Source organism: Armigeres subalbatus, unplaced genomic scaffold (genome assembly GCF_024139115.2).
Source record: "Armigeres subalbatus isolate Guangzhou_Male unplaced genomic scaffold, GZ_Asu_2 Contig515, whole genome shotgun sequence".
Taxonomy (NCBI): Eukaryota; Metazoa; Arthropoda; class Insecta; order Diptera; family Culicidae; genus Armigeres; species Armigeres subalbatus.
In genome coordinates this window covers 693,838-709,433 of record NW_026943277.1, presented here as the reverse complement: position 1 = coordinate 709,433, position 15,596 = coordinate 693,838, and the positions used below count along the sequence as shown (strand labels likewise).

The 15,596-nt window shown below is 40.3% G+C and overlaps 1 protein-coding gene across 2 annotated transcripts in view; it reads right to left on the bottom strand.

Annotated features, from left to right (window-relative positions):
* Nucleotides 1–2,037: 2,037 nt before the first annotated feature.
* The window catches only part of LOC134204298 (PDZ domain-containing protein GIPC3-like), a 79,366-nt gene continuing 65,807 nt past the window's right edge, over nucleotides 2,038–15,596 (bottom strand). For both annotated transcript variants that reach the window (XM_062679116.1, XM_062679115.1), the window contains exons 3-6: nucleotides 3,721–3,951; nucleotides 3,415–3,663; nucleotides 3,264–3,353; nucleotides 2,038–3,203 (exon numbers count right to left, since the gene is read on the bottom strand). In XM_062679116.1, the coding sequence (XP_062535100.1) occupies nucleotides 3,051–3,203; nucleotides 3,264–3,353; nucleotides 3,415–3,663; nucleotides 3,721–3,951 (723 nt within the window). In that variant the 3' untranslated portion in view covers nucleotides 2,038–3,050. The remainder of the gene's footprint in view (nucleotides 3,204–3,263; nucleotides 3,354–3,414; nucleotides 3,664–3,720; nucleotides 3,952–15,596) is intronic.

The following is a 15,596-nucleotide window of genomic DNA, read 5'->3' as shown; positions in this document are numbered from 1 at the left end:
TAAGGCCGTCTTCAGTATCTCGTACTTGACTCGACTTCGTCGACCAAGTCGAGTCAAGTACGAGATACTGAAGACGGCCTTACTGTTGAGGTCGAAATACGTATCTGTCAAGATACAATTAAGTGGTGGAATTCAATGGGATTGTATTAACTCGTCTTATGACAAGTGAAGACATTCCACTAAAAAGCTCAAAATAATTTTCTTATCAAATTATTTTTGTTTATATAGTGCGTTAGAAAATGACATACCCCCCTTCCTCCATAAGTGCTTACGTAATTAGTGTACGACTCCTTTGTCCAAAACAATACTTCTAAAAATTCTTCCAATCTCGTTAAAGAGTGGCTGCTGTACAATGTCGAATCAACGCTCCCATATCCTCCCCAACCTTCAGACTTCAACCCAATTGAAAACCTGTGGGGTTCTTGAATAGAAAGATCGATTCAGATACAGAACATAAATCTCGGATCCTTGCTAACGGCTGATAACAATGTTAGTCGTGAAATACGAAGGCGCATCATCTGTGGAAGTCGGGCCTACTACGGGCTCCAGAAGAAACTGCGGTCAAAAAAGATTCGCCATCGCACCAAATGTGTCATGTACAAGACGCTAATAAGACCGGTTGTCCTCTACGGACATGAAACATGGACAATGCTCGAGGAGGACTTGCAAGCACTCGGAGTATTCGAGAGACGGGTGCTTAGGACCATCTTTGGCGGTGTGCAAGAAGACGGTGTGTGGCGGCGAAGAATGAACCACGAGCTCGCCCAACTCTACGGCGAACCCAGTAATGCCGGAAGGGTACGATGGGCAGGACATGTTGCAATAATGCCGGATAGCAACCCTGCAAATATGGTGTTCGCTTCGATCTGACAGGTACGAGACGGCGTGGAGCGCAGCGAGCGAGATAGGCAGACCAGGTGCAAAACGACTTGGCGAACGTGGGGCGTATCCGAGGATGGAGAGATGCGGCCTCGAACCGTGTATTGTGGCGTCAAATTGTTGATTCAGTGTCATCTGTTTAGATGTAGACTAAATAAATGAATGAACCTGTGTACGGCCTCCTAGCTCATCAAGCAAGTAAACGGACACAGACAAGCAGACATAATACATTGAACATACACTCATCAATTCATCGTCGTAAAAATCCTAACGACTTCTGTTAAGATAAATTGTTTAAGCTTTTAGTGGAATGTATTTACTTGTCATAAAACGAGTTTGTGCTATTTCATTTAATTCCACTACTTTTTTGTACCTGTGACAGATGCGTATTTTGACCTCAACACTAAGGCCGTCTTCAGCGTCTCGTACTTAACTCGACTTAGTCGAAGAAGTCGAGTCAAATACGAGACACTGAAGACAGCCTTACTGTTGAGGTCGAAATACGTATCTGTCAAAGGTACAAAAAAGTAGTGGACTTCTGGACGAACCGCATGGCGGTAGTGAGCAAACGTCAAACTTGAGCGTGTCACGGGTGATCAATTGGTCAAATAATGGTTATTTAAATTGGACAGTGAATTAGTGAACGATGAAAATTTCACGATTGTTAATGCTGTACGAACATTCTAGATTTTGCAACAATTCCATGGAACGCAGGTCTTAAGTTATGAAAGTGTAAGTGTTGTTTCGCGGATCATGTGGATATTGTCGATTAAAAATTTGAAAAGGTGGTCTCAGGTGGATCTGGTATACCCGCCTGAAACGTGGTAGATAACAAAAGTTGAACTTGGGCGGAACCGAACTAAAACCTGGATTATGCTCGAGAAGGAATTGAAAGCACTCGAGGTATTCGAGAGACTCGTTCTTGGGTTTTTGGCGGTGTGCGAGAAGACGGTGTGTGGCGGCGAAGGATGAACCACAAGCTCGCCCAATTCTACGGCGAACCCAGAATTCAGGTATAGGTAAAGTTGGAAGGATACGATGGGCAGGTTGTCAGCAACTCTGCAAAGATGGTGTCCGCTGCTGATCCGGCAGGTATTAAAAAGCGGGTAAGCATAATAAATCATATGAGGGCTGTCGGTATAAGAGTCATCTTTCGATTTTACCTTAACTCTGTATTTCTAGATGTTCGTGTTGCTTAAACGTATAAGTCGAATCTTTACTTGATATACACGGTTAAAATAAATTCTTCATCTTCATTTTTCTACTCAATGTTTGACTTGATTTTATTCTCCTTCAGTCTACTAAAAAATCTACATAAACTCCTCTTCTCCATCCAACAGTAAGTACACTTGTTCTCCTACGTTTCGCTCTGAATAACATTACGTATTAGTTAAAATTATCGATATTATCACTTCCACATGTACGAATGTCTTTTCATTTGTTTGAGTAACTTTTAGATAGCTAGCTACGCTTCTCATCATAAGTATGGTTTTTTCCTGAAGGAATGTTTTTAAGTTCTCCCAGATTGCTTCTTTTGATCATTACTATAAATATTACATTCACACTACGACGTTTTAACATGTTATCAAGCGAAATGCCATCAAGATAACCGAACAACATGTAACAGGTGCGAAGTCTGAACATAGGATATTCAACATAAATGCTATTATTATATGATTATCGGAAAGTGTTTCATCGCTTTTATTGCTTTTTGATTGGGAGAAGATGATGTCATTTTAAATTATTTCTTCCGTATTTTCTACCGAGATAACAAATCTCACGCTTAGAATCATAGGGCGTAACTATATTGATCGATTTCTTTCAATCTTTTTTGTATTTTGATAATAACTCAATTGTTATAAAAACTACAAGCGTGATTGTTGATTCTGGTACAAGATGCAATCAACATTTATCACCTCATACAGTACAATCTTCCACAAACTACTGCAATTCACTACAATAATAAAAAGGAAACATCGACAAAGAGAAATCGATCAATGCAGTTACGCCCCTGTGATTTTGAACGTTAGAAATATTATTCAAGTAGAAGCACAATTAAATACGTATTATGTTTATTTTCCGAAAAGTAGAAGTAAAACATAAACACGCTTCAAAGTGATTGGCTTGGCGGTTACTATTGGCTACGACAGTTTCCTCGGCAATATCATGTCTTATCTCCGATGACGACCCTGTCGAGCGTCGGTGACTGCACCCCACAGTTCGATGATGAAGTCGTCGGTGAACCCAAACGCCTCTAGGTCGGAAGCATCAATCGCCTCGGCAAAGTCCATTGAGTTGGTTTTATTGCTGCCTAGATCCCATATCTACAGAGTTGAAAAGTTATTATCATTGCTGCGTGATTCAAAGTATGTACTGATTCTAACCTGCGTCGCTAGTTCAGTGTCGTTGATTCCCATAAATGAATCTAGCAGTGTATTGATGGCATCGATTCCGCACTGTGTTGAGTCGTCGTGCTACAATTGAGACAAAAAAAATGTTTGATTTGTTCGTTTGATAATTTTCCCATCGACAAACCTCGTCCTCGATAGTGGCATTTCCGTTGGCCTTAAACCTAAGCGTTTCCTTTCCACTTCCGTAGCCAGGTTTGGACTGTTTGGCGCCACCCTTCCGAGGCGCGATACCCTGGAAACCACTCTTCATCGGTTCGACCAACCGAATCGTAAAGGTCGATCCGGTGGGGATGTCCTTTAGCATACGGGCCACCTCGTAGTGTCGCTTTCCGACCACATTGATACCGTCTAGCTTTTCGATGTGGTCGCCAACCTACAATGCGAGGTAAAAAGGGGTTAAATACTTGCACGAACATCACAATCCACCAACCTGTATGTGTGGGATCCGATCGATGACGCTGCCGTTCTTGATCCGCTTGATGAACGCATATCCGGCACCGTTGTCGGTGATGGTCAGTCCGAGGGCGTCTTCCGATTTGACTATTTCCACCTCCTTGGGTCGACCTTTTTTGTGTGCGAAGATGAAATCGTTCAGCCCGATTTGTCCACCCAGCAGGTTACTCATGTCGACCTTGTGCGAGTTTAGCGTGCAAAATAAAATCTGCAATAAAAGAGGCGAAAAACAGTAGGAATGTATTACTACAGTTCAATGACGGTCTTTCGGAACCATTGAGTATGAGTAATTGTTTCAACAACTTAGAATGCCATTAAAATAAGTTAGATATATTGAGGCCAAGAGAATTAAATTATTAGAGATCTTTTTGAACGTTTCAGATATTCCATCTATAGATCGCCAGCGAGAACGATGACCCAAATTCATTCTTCTCAGACGCCTTGCCACACCCGATGCATGTATGTAATAATTAGCGAATGGCAAAGCATTTTTTTGTGTACTGATTCGGAAGCATTATGCAAACCAATCCTATGAAAAATCATTTGATTTTGGTAAAAATCCCGTGACTTTTTAGATTTCGAGATAACAATTACTGCCAAAGCGTTTACATAATTAGGGCCCTCCTTAGCCGTGTGGTAAGATGCGCAGCTACAAAGCAAGTCTATGCTGAGAATGGCTGGGTTCAATTCCTGGTCCGCTCAAGGAAATTTTGAATTAGAAAGTTTATCTCTTAGGTCATAAAAGTATCATCCTACAAATATAAAAATGGTAACTTGGCTTAGAAACCTTGCTGTTAATAACTGTGGAAGAGTTTAATGAACACTAAGCTGCAAGGCGGCAATGTCCCAGTGGGGGATGTAATACCAACAATGAAGAAGAAATAGTGATCCGTTTTATGTACTGGAAAAGTTTTGATAACGCTCATTACAATTCAAAAGTATTGATTAAATTTACAGATCCAATCGATTCTGAAATTAGTGACGCTGCGCGTTGCTGGTTTGAATTTTTCGAAAGCAACATGGGACAGTAATGCGTAGAACAGCAGTTTAGAAGTGTAAAAAATGAACAAAATAAGGCTTTTGCGAAACATAAGGTAGTATTAGCGAATCTATGACAAAAGGTCGAAAGACAAAATGTCGAAAGGACAAAATGTCGAAAGGACAAAAGGTCGAAAGACAAAAGGTCGAAAAGACAAAAGGTCGAAAGGACAAAAGGTCGAAAAGACAAAACGTCGAAAGGGACAGAAGGTCGAAAGGCACAGAAGGTCGAAAAGGACAAAAGGTCGAAAAGAACAAAATATCTAAAGGAACAAAAGGTCGATAAAGAACAAGTTGGGTGTATTCTAAAGGAATCTATTGCATTTAATTTCAAACAGAAATAACACACTCATCTTATCAATCAAAGTTGAAGAATGAGCAATTTTCAAAGAAAGAGTAAAGAAAATTATTTTGAGCTTTTTAGTGGAATGTCTTCACTTGCCATAAGACGAGTTTGTACAATCCCATTTAATTCCACCACTTAATTGTACCTTGACAGATACGTATTTCTACCTCAACAGTAAGGTCGTCTTCAGTTTCTCGTACTTGACTCGGCTTGAAAATGAAAATGAAAATGAAAATGAAATGAAATTATGGCTCGTCAATTGAGTATCTATTTTTGAAATGCAAACACACTAGAGGATCCATTACAAGCATACAAGGGGCTGCATTAAGCGGACATTATACTTTGACAATTAACCAAAGGGTAGTTTGACTTTGGGATATAAACAAACTCGGAATGTCTTGTAACCGAATGTAGTAAAAATAGGTATTAGAGATAGATACTGCATACTTAATAATACTTGTGTTTGATCGTTCTTTACAACTATCAAAATCTACAAAAAACCAGAACTTTGTTTGTCACAGTTTGACTTCGCATTTTAGGTGAAATGGCAAACACTGATTTGAAAACTCGATTTTTCGATTTTGATGAGAAAGAAAAGGTTTACAAATGCAAAGTAAATAATTGCAAAAAAAAAAGCTTAAGGACAACTTTAGCAGCACCAAACGACATTTGGCTCATTGCCATCCTGATATTGCGGAGAAAACTGGGATAGCTGGATACAGTCGCAGTCGTAAGGATGGTCAACAGTCTCAACAGTCACAGTCAACAGTCTCATCATCTCCAGCAAAACGTTTGAAAACAGTTACTGTTCAAGTGGACCAACAAAGTTCCATACAGGCATCATTCGAATGGTATCAGAAAAATCTATATCATTCACTTTCTTCAACTCTCAAGCCTGCGGTGATAAGATTGGATTTCTGGCGAAAAGTTTGAATATTCCGGTCTATGGAGAAGCCGTTGCTTCAAGTGTTTCAAGAACAGCTGACATTATCCGAGATAAGATCGCCACGGATCTTGAACACTTTTTCTGTTTCTAGTTTGATGGGGATGTCCGTCACAACCGTAAAATATTCGGAATCAATGCACGTATTTTAAAAAATGGAATGTTACACACCAGAACACTTGCAATGATGGAGATAAAGGAAAAACAAACTGCACATAATTTGAAATGTTTTATTGAAAATGTTTTGAAGAAGTACAACACTAATGTTAAACACGTATACTCGTGTACAACAGATAACGACAGAAATATGATAAAATGCAGCCAGGAGCTTAGAGATTGTCAGGAAAAAGCGCTTTCAGCAGATATTGATGTTTCTGTGGATGTAGAAGATAGAAGCGAGAACAAAGAAATCGATATCGAAGCCGAGAAGGAAGTGAATGATATGCTACAAGCTACATGCTGTAGAATCTATATATCTGAATGGAAACGAATCATGCATTTCATCGGTCAAATGTGCAGCCCACACTATTAATTTAGTGGCGAAAGACGCAGTGAACTAAACCAATGAAATTATATGTCGAGTCCGAAATATGGTAAAAGTCTGTAGGAAAAATGATTATCGCCCCTTTTTTGAAATCAGCAAAGTATCGCTACCAAAAATCGATGTCGAGACAAGGTGGGGATCTCAATTTGAAAAGATTGGATATGTTCACGCAAAAACAATTTTTTTTGAAGACATGGGCCAAAAATTCCCCAATTTTAATTTGAGTGTGGAAGAATGGGTCTACATCAAATAATATACCGAAGCTTTCCAATCCTTGTTTGCTTTGACAAAATCGTTACAAGGCAACACTGATTAACTGACTGATTCTTGGAGACGTTTTCAAGCTCTTCAAGATGTGCCATATGAAAATCTCTCAGGTGTCCGTAATAGATTTACAGAGAGCATAAGGCGGGCGCTAGAAAGAAGAATGTTATCGATGATGGATAACGATGCCTTCCGTGCCGCACTACTATTTGACCAACGGTGGTGTTTCATTGATTATCCGTATATAAGCACCGAGGACAAGCTAAGTGCTATCGTAAGTAAACACGTAGTTCCATTTTTGTCATAACTTTTAGACAATAATGATCAACGAAGCAGTAAAATCAATTCAGAAGCACTATATGGAAAATCTTCTATAGTATTTATTATCTGTTGTGTGTCGTCGACTTAATTTCATGCTAAATATAACCTTTTTTGGCGTGAAATGATGTGAAAAGAAAAACTAGCTAATCTGTTATAAAAATAACAAAACCCAAACTAAAATTTTCTCTATATTCAGGAACACATGCTGAAAGTTTCCAATATCTTGAAAACCTTCAATAAAAGTAACACAAATCAAGTGCAGCAGCCAAATAACCAAAACGAAATCCCCCGCAGGTCAGAGGACGCATTCGAGGAATTACTCCAAGAGGAATGCAAACGAGCGTCGGCTTCAATTTCGAATTCGTCTCAAGTAGATCTAAAGCTGAAACTTCTCAAGTTGGCCAATTCAAAAACCAGACTTTCGGACAGCACCGATATATTACTGCACTGGGAGTCTCGTCGATACGAAGATGAAGAGTTGTATGAACTTGCTATAGTGGCTTTGTCAGCAGCAGCCACAGGGGTTTCGGACTTCGGTAGAGCGCTGCTTCTCCGGCATTAAATTGCTTTTGGAACAACACCGGCTACGTATGTCCTCCAGTACGCTGGATGACCTCATGATACTGTGCCAAAACAAGGATTTACTTCAATCAGCAATTGAGCGTATCTATAATGAATGATTTAATTTAGTCTAGTTTTTTACCATTGCTTTAAATAAGATTTCCACTCTTTAGAATAATATTTATCTAAAATAAAAAAAATGCGTTCACCTATCAGTTTACTATCTATATACAGGGGAACTGCTTTTGAATCTCATGGCTCCGATGTTCATCTCATCAAAAACAAATCAATGAAAATGCAAAAAAATATTGGACCAAGAATGTATTCTGTGAACGCATACTATTTTTTTTTGCATCACTAGAATAGAAAACTGCAAAGAAAACTTAGAACAGCTTAACACAACATTGTAGTTTGCTAACAATGCTACGCTTGCAAAATCTTTCAAGAAATAATATGTACTCAACTATAACTGCTAATGTCCCAGTGGGGTATGTATGCTAGTAAGAAGAAGAATAAATGCTCATTAGCGTCACCTCTTGAAAAAAGTACTCATTATACTGAGCACCGCTTTGTAGTCCTGGACTTCCAGAACGACTTTGACGAACAGAATTTGAGTGTATGTACAAAGAATTCCATGCTAAAGCAATATTTCATACATACTAGAATATTGCAAGGACACTAACGCCGCGTATTTGTAAAATCCCTCCGTCACAAGATAGTCCTTTACCCATCAATATTGGGTAACGTCCTGAAAGACGATTAAGATCTTACGAAAAAGCCCAAATTGCTTTCTATAAGACAGAGATTACAATCTGAAAACCGATGTTCATCACATTGAAACAACAAATAATCTGCTTTTACACTTAGCTGTAAAAAATTAGACAATTTTTTATTGCTAAAATTTGAAAAAAAAATGTTTGCGAGCGTTTTAACACTGCTGCTAATGGAGGCCATTTTTTGACATTTTTCAATTTAACCGATTTTGATTATCCTAATATTTTCGTTATCAACGCTAACTTTTCCTTTATTATTTGCCAATCTGCCCATTATTATTTATTTATTCAGACTAAGGCCGAAGTGGCCTGTGCGGTATATAAGAGTCTTCTCCATTCGGCTCGGTCCATGGCTACACGTCGCCAACCACGCAGTCTACGGAGGGTCCACAAGTCATCTTCCACCTGATCGATCCACCTTGCCCGCTGCGCACCTCGCCTTCTTGTGCCCGTAGGATCGTTGTCGAGAACCATTTTCACCGGGTTACTGTCCGACATTCTGGCTACGTGCCCAGCCCACCGCAGTCGTCCGATTTTCGCGGTGTGAACGATGGATGGTTCTCTCAGCAGCTGATGCAACTCGTTGTTCATTCGCCTCCTCCACGTACTGTCCGCCATCTGCACCCCACCATAGATGGTACGCAGCACTTCCTTTCGAAAACTCCCAGTGCGCGTTGGTCCTCCACGAGCATCGTCCAGGTCTCGTGTCCGTAGAGGACTACCGGTCTAATGAGCGTTTTGTAGATTGTCAGTTTGGTACGGCGGCGAACTCTATTCGATTTTTCGGCAGTCACCAGTGAGCCCAAGTACACAAATTCTTCTACCACTTCGATTTCGTCAGCACCGATGCAAACTCGCGGTGGGTGGCTCACATTAGTCACATTGTCTTCTCTTGAACCTCTTCCTATCATGTACTTTGTCTTCGACGTGTTAATGACTAGTCCGATCCGCTTGGCTTCCCTCTTTAGTCTGATGTAGGCTTCCTCCATCTTCTCAAAGTTACGTGCCATAATATCTATGTCGTCGGCGAAGCCAAATAGCTAGACGGACTTATTGAAAATTGTACCACTAGTGTTAATCCCTGCTCTTCGTATTACCCCTTCCAAAGCGATGTTGAATAGCAGACACGAAAGACCATCACCTTGCCGTAACCCTCTGCGCGTTTCGAAGGGACTCGAGAATGCCCCTGAAACTCGAACTACGCACATCACCCGATCCATCGTCGCTTTGATCAACTGTGTCAGTTTATCCGGAAATCCGTGTTCGTGCATTAGCTGCCATAGCTGGTCTCGATCGATAGTATCATATGCGGCTTTGAAGTCGATGAATAGATGATGTGTGGGCACATCTGTTCCAATACACCCAATATTTTTTTTACACGCTTGGTATTCTTTAATTTCCCGGGTAACCTAATTTTGCACAGCTTTTTAAATACCACCTGAATTTTCTTTGATTTTTTGTGAATTTTTTCATGGGGTTAACTCATAGTTTTATCAACGCTAAAGGTCGTAATCAACTAAAACACACCCGTGTAAAAAAAGAACCGGGTGTAGTTGCGGTATTTTGTTATTCATGTTCCTATAGCTGCGAATCTCATGGGTTTCATACGGGATTCGCAACTATTGGAACACTACCGCAACTATTGGTGCAAAAGTAAAACAAAAATAAGGTTTTTAGTAATACTTTACCGATATTGAGGGAATTTGCAAGCCATTTTCTTTTCTTGCGTGTTGTGACATGTCAACTAATTGACCGACAATGCGGGTTGCTGCGTTAAATTCGTATTTTCTCTAAAAACTATAGCACCGCAACTATAGGAACACCCACAACTATTGGATCGTTTACCCTAATAAGAACGCAATTTGCTTACAAAGCTTCTCCAGTTGTCTTGAAGCCAATTTTGTTTAGTCACACTCACAACCAATAGAAATTCATTTTTTCGACTTGGATTCAAGAATAATTAATCTTTGATGGCTCAGGGCCATGTATTTTGCAGATGTATATTTACTCTTTTCGATACTCGCAGTCTGAATTTCGTCGAATAGATTTTTTCAACGGACGAACGATTTATCGAATCCGAATTCGAATCGTTTCCACACATTTCAGTTTGCTGGCTCAAACGAGAATGCATGTTATTCTTCGTTCGAAAGTGCATTAAAACGTAAACAAGAATATACTAGTGTAAAAAACGCGACAGTGCTATTCGTAATTTGCAATTCAATCAAATCATTGAACAAACCCCGTCGTCAGTCGCCGAGCCTCGATAGGAAATTTAGGGAACATAATTGATGATGCGCACGTCGCCGCACCGCAGAGAGTAGGGAAAACAAAATACATACGACCGACAGCAGGTCTGACTCCTATCGCGCACCATGCGTACGACGTACCGTCCGGGGCGGCGAGCATAGATAAGCGAGAAAAGTCGTAAAACGTACGCACGGTGCACGATCACTCGATCGTTCGAGTGAAAGGGCATGGATGCAATTGTGCAGCGCAAGGGACTGAACGAAAAAAGGGATAACAAAAGAATGTACGATCGATCCGTCTCGTTCAATGTAGGAGCGTTTTTTATTACTTAAAAGAAAGGTCGTAAATTAGCGCGATAATCGTTGTAGGACCGGGCCCTGTAGGAAAGTTCTATGCTTAGAATTTTGATAGGTTTCATAGATAGGGAACAATGGAAAAATGTCTGAAGTCCATTGAGAGGGCCGGTAATAAAACTTTTCACAGGACGTGACGGAATCTTCTTTTTCAATAGATGTAAGTTAGAATTATCATCCAAAAATTGTATAAATACCCTGTACCTTGAATACAGAGATTGACTTGTGTTTGGAACCTCGATCGTGTTGGCTGCTCCTTTTTCAAAGAAATTCCCAGGTAAATATATTGACATCCCTTTAAAGTTTTTACTTAAACAAATTCTCCACTGTCAGGTAATAGGAAACTATCCTGATTGGTCTGAGAATTTTTCTAAGTTCAAACTTGATCTTCCAGTTAAACACTTGCACTCTGGATTGTAGACTACCCGCCGAGCGGCGTGTCATTTCGACAGTGCAGTATTAATTGGACTCTGTAAAGGTTTTTCCCTCGTCTTCCACTGTCAGGTACTAGGAGACTAGCCTGATTGGTCTGAAGACAAAGGAATAGTTGGCCACAAATATATTACCATTCCCCGGTTTGTAGACTACCCGCTTGCGGCGTGTCATTATTGGCGAACGGTAATTTATTTGAGGAGAAGCACCCTAAACCACTGTTAGCCTCCACTGTCAGGTAATAGGAAACTATCCTGATTGGTCTGAGCGCGACGCAAGGGTTTAGATTGAGTTCCGACCAGTCCACCACCATAACAACTCGCAAGCTTATCCTTCGCAAGCGAACGAGTTAAAATTTGGAATTTGAGAGGAGCCCCAAATTTTACAACTAGTATCTTCATTATACCCTAGAACTATCAACAACCTGAGCTAAAATTTCGCATTTGGTGGACATTGCATGTTACAGTATTTCTAACATATAACATACACAAGCATAATGCATAACGATCGTACGATTCGAAATCACTCTATCAATCAGAACAATGAACAGCAAGCGGTGTGCGAACCGATGTTTTAACTTCCATTTTCAAACCGTGTTTAAACGGTTTAAACTTCCATGTTCAAACATATGCGCTGCACTCGTGTTCAAACTGGTTCATTTTTTCGTTTGGTTTGTGATAAACTCGGGTAGATCTAGTGTACATGTTCAAAGTTGAACTTGCACACGCGAAAAATACACTTGGTTCAACAAGGTGTTTGTTTTCGTGAAGACTGGTTATAGATAAAAATGCAAGCGCGTGCATTGAAAATACACCGGTATGCAAAGGCTCCCCCAGACATAAGCGATATCATTGCCGCGATTCTATCGTTGAGTGGATGCTGTCAATGTTCCATTTACGCTTCCATATCAATCGCGACAGAATCGCAGTCACCAGGCAATAGAATCGCGTCGCGCTTGTCTCGTCACGTGTGTTTGGAGGAACCTTAACACACACCGGTGTATTTGATGTGCGGCGTGTGCCATTTTGAAAAAACGAAGTGATATTTAGAAAACTCAAACATCCATCTGTACTTATTTAATTGTTGAAAATTGTGAAAAATAAAATTAGCTTTTTGCCAATTGTGTAAGGCAGCTCTGTTGCGAGATTGATTCTCTCCGTTTCAGTTTTTGCCTTTCTCGTATACAAAGTATACGTAAAGGCTATATGTTCGCTCCAAAAACGAACTTTTTATAGGAGTCCCGGAGACCCATAATGTTATATACCGATCGACTCAGCTCGACGAATTGAAGTGATGTCTGTGTGTATGTGTGTGTGTGTATGTGTGTGTGTGTATGTGTGTGCGCAAAATAATCTGACTCATTTTTTAGGCACTTATCATTAACCGCAACAAGTTGCATTCGACGCGGAATCTTGTCCCATTGTTTCGTATTGAAAATTGGCCGATTCGGACTATGGGCTTCGGAGTTATGGCCAAAATATATTTTTTTACAACAAAAATTCTCACTCACTTTTTAGACACTTACTCTTATCTGATTTACTCGCAACAAGTTTCATTCAACGCAGAATCATGTCCCATTGTTTCGTATTGAAAATTGGACAGATCGGACTATGGGTTTCGAAGTTATGGCCAGAATCCACTTTTTCACATGATGAACACGTACAAAATTCTCACTCATTTTTCAGGCACTTATCCTTAACCGATTTGCTTGCAACAAGTTTCGTTCGACGCGAAATGCTGTCCCATTGTTTCGTATTGAAAACTGGTCGAATCGAACTATGGGATTCGAAGTAATGGCCAAAATACATTTGTTGACAAGAAAAATTCTCACTCATTTTTTAGGCACTTACTTTTAGCCGATTTGCCTGCAACAAGTTGCATTCGACGCAGAATCTTGTTCCATTGTTTCGTATTGAAAATTGGTCGATTCGAACTATTGGATTTGAAGTAATGGCCAAAATACATTTTTTTTTCATTTTTTAGGCACTTACTCTTAGCCGATTTGCCCGATGCAGAATCTTGTCTCATTGTTTCTTATCGAATATTGGTTTAATCAGACTATGGGCTTCGGAGTTATGGCCAAAACATATTTTTTACTTACTCTTAACCGATTTGCTTGCAACAAGTTTCATTCGACGCGGAATCCTGTTCCATTGTTTCCTTCTCGGTTTCCTTTTGAGTGTCTCGAGAAAATATCAAGACAAAATTTTCAAAACGACTTATCTGCTTTTGTAAACAAAGATTCAAACGACGATTTGACGAATCTGATAGTTCTCCCACGCAAACTAACACCATCAACAGGTAGCGGAAACCTTCACCTTCCTATTGGTGGTGTTGGTTTGCGTGGGAGAGCTATCAGATTCGTCAATTCGTCGTTTGAATCTTTGTTTACAAAAGCAGATAAGTCGTTTTGAAAATTTTGTCTTGATACAGAATATTGCAGCTTCCTGCTGGCCCCTCCGGTAATCGCAACAATCACTAATCAAAACAGAGTCAATGAAAATCTGACCCACCGTATCCACTTGCCATGAGAAATACTCTCGATGTACTCAGTGACACCGGCTGCCATTTACCGAAAAGCCCACCCCCTCGTAATGTGTTTTGTATGGAAGGGTTCTAAAATTTGTATGGGCCGTAACGCTCGCAGAATCATCAAAGACCAGTTATTTATTCCCTAGACCCTTAGACCCTAGACCTTCCCTAGATCCTTATTCCTTAGACCCGACGAACTTCGTTTCATCTAAAATTGATTTATTCTCTGATTAGTTCTCGAGTTATGCAGAAATTTATGTTTCATTTGTATGGAAGCCCCCCTTTCCTAAAGGGGGATGGGTCTCGAACCATCTTAAGAACCTTCCCCGTCCCAAAAAAACCTCTGCATACAAATTTTCACGCTGATCAGCTTAGTAGTTTCGGAGTCTATAATGGTCAGACAGACAGAAATTAATTTTTATGTATAGACCTGTACAGCTGTTTTCGAATTCACTCACCCGATGGATTTTTACCGAGCCTGTAACAAGCGCGGTTTCATAATCATCAATAGACATAGACCGCTGTCATCATTAAAAAGTAAAATTAATTGCATATTATTCGGCAACTCGGCCGTACGAAAACCATTTTTTGTTAAATATCTTGGCTGTGCATATGCACAGCATATGTTTCGAAATGGACAAATTGATATGAAATTTGCGAAAAAGAATCCACGTGTCTTGGAGGGACTCGAACCCTCAACCTCCTACTCTCTAGATAGGCGTGATAACCCCTACACAACAAGACCACTTAAAGGTCACGTTTGCGGAAAAGCCATCAGAATCCGAGTACCAACCTCCACCGCGGTTAGCTCTCTTTTTTGCAAATTGAATATCTTTCGGATGCTTGATTTGTCCAATCTCCACATGTGCTTTACTATTGTATACCCACAGCCAAGCGAGTGCACATTGTTTATTAAACGAGAGGATCGCACTCCATGCCGCCCAGTAACTGTCTGGGCGGGACGGTATAGAATGCGAATTCAATCGCACTCTGCTGTGCCAAAGGCTTGCTTGGCTAAAGCATTTGATGAGTTTGATTGCCTTAACGTAAGCGGTCGCGTGTACTCAGACGACTAATGACGGTGAAAGACCGACACTTGATTACAATTAATTGCATATTATTCGGCAACTCGGCCGTACGAAAACCATTAAAAAGTAGTATGAAAAAAATTATAGACCGGGACATCCAGGCTACGATTTGGCGATGGGCTAAAAAATAGCATGACAGTAGCCTGATTTTTACATTTGAGCGGCTCGTCTTCTCGAACAAAAGTTCATTATGCGACCCGCTCAAACGTCATAATTTCTTGAGGGAGTTCATTTTGCGTCAGTCTATATAGAAGATTATCAACGTTAACGAGGCGAACCGGTCCAGGGCCGAAAACCTCATTAATAAAGATATTAATAATAATAATTATCAACGTAATCCAAGAGCAGGTATTTATGGCAATTAATCTAGCCAGAGGCGGCTATGTCCCAGTGTGGGGATGTAATGCCAAT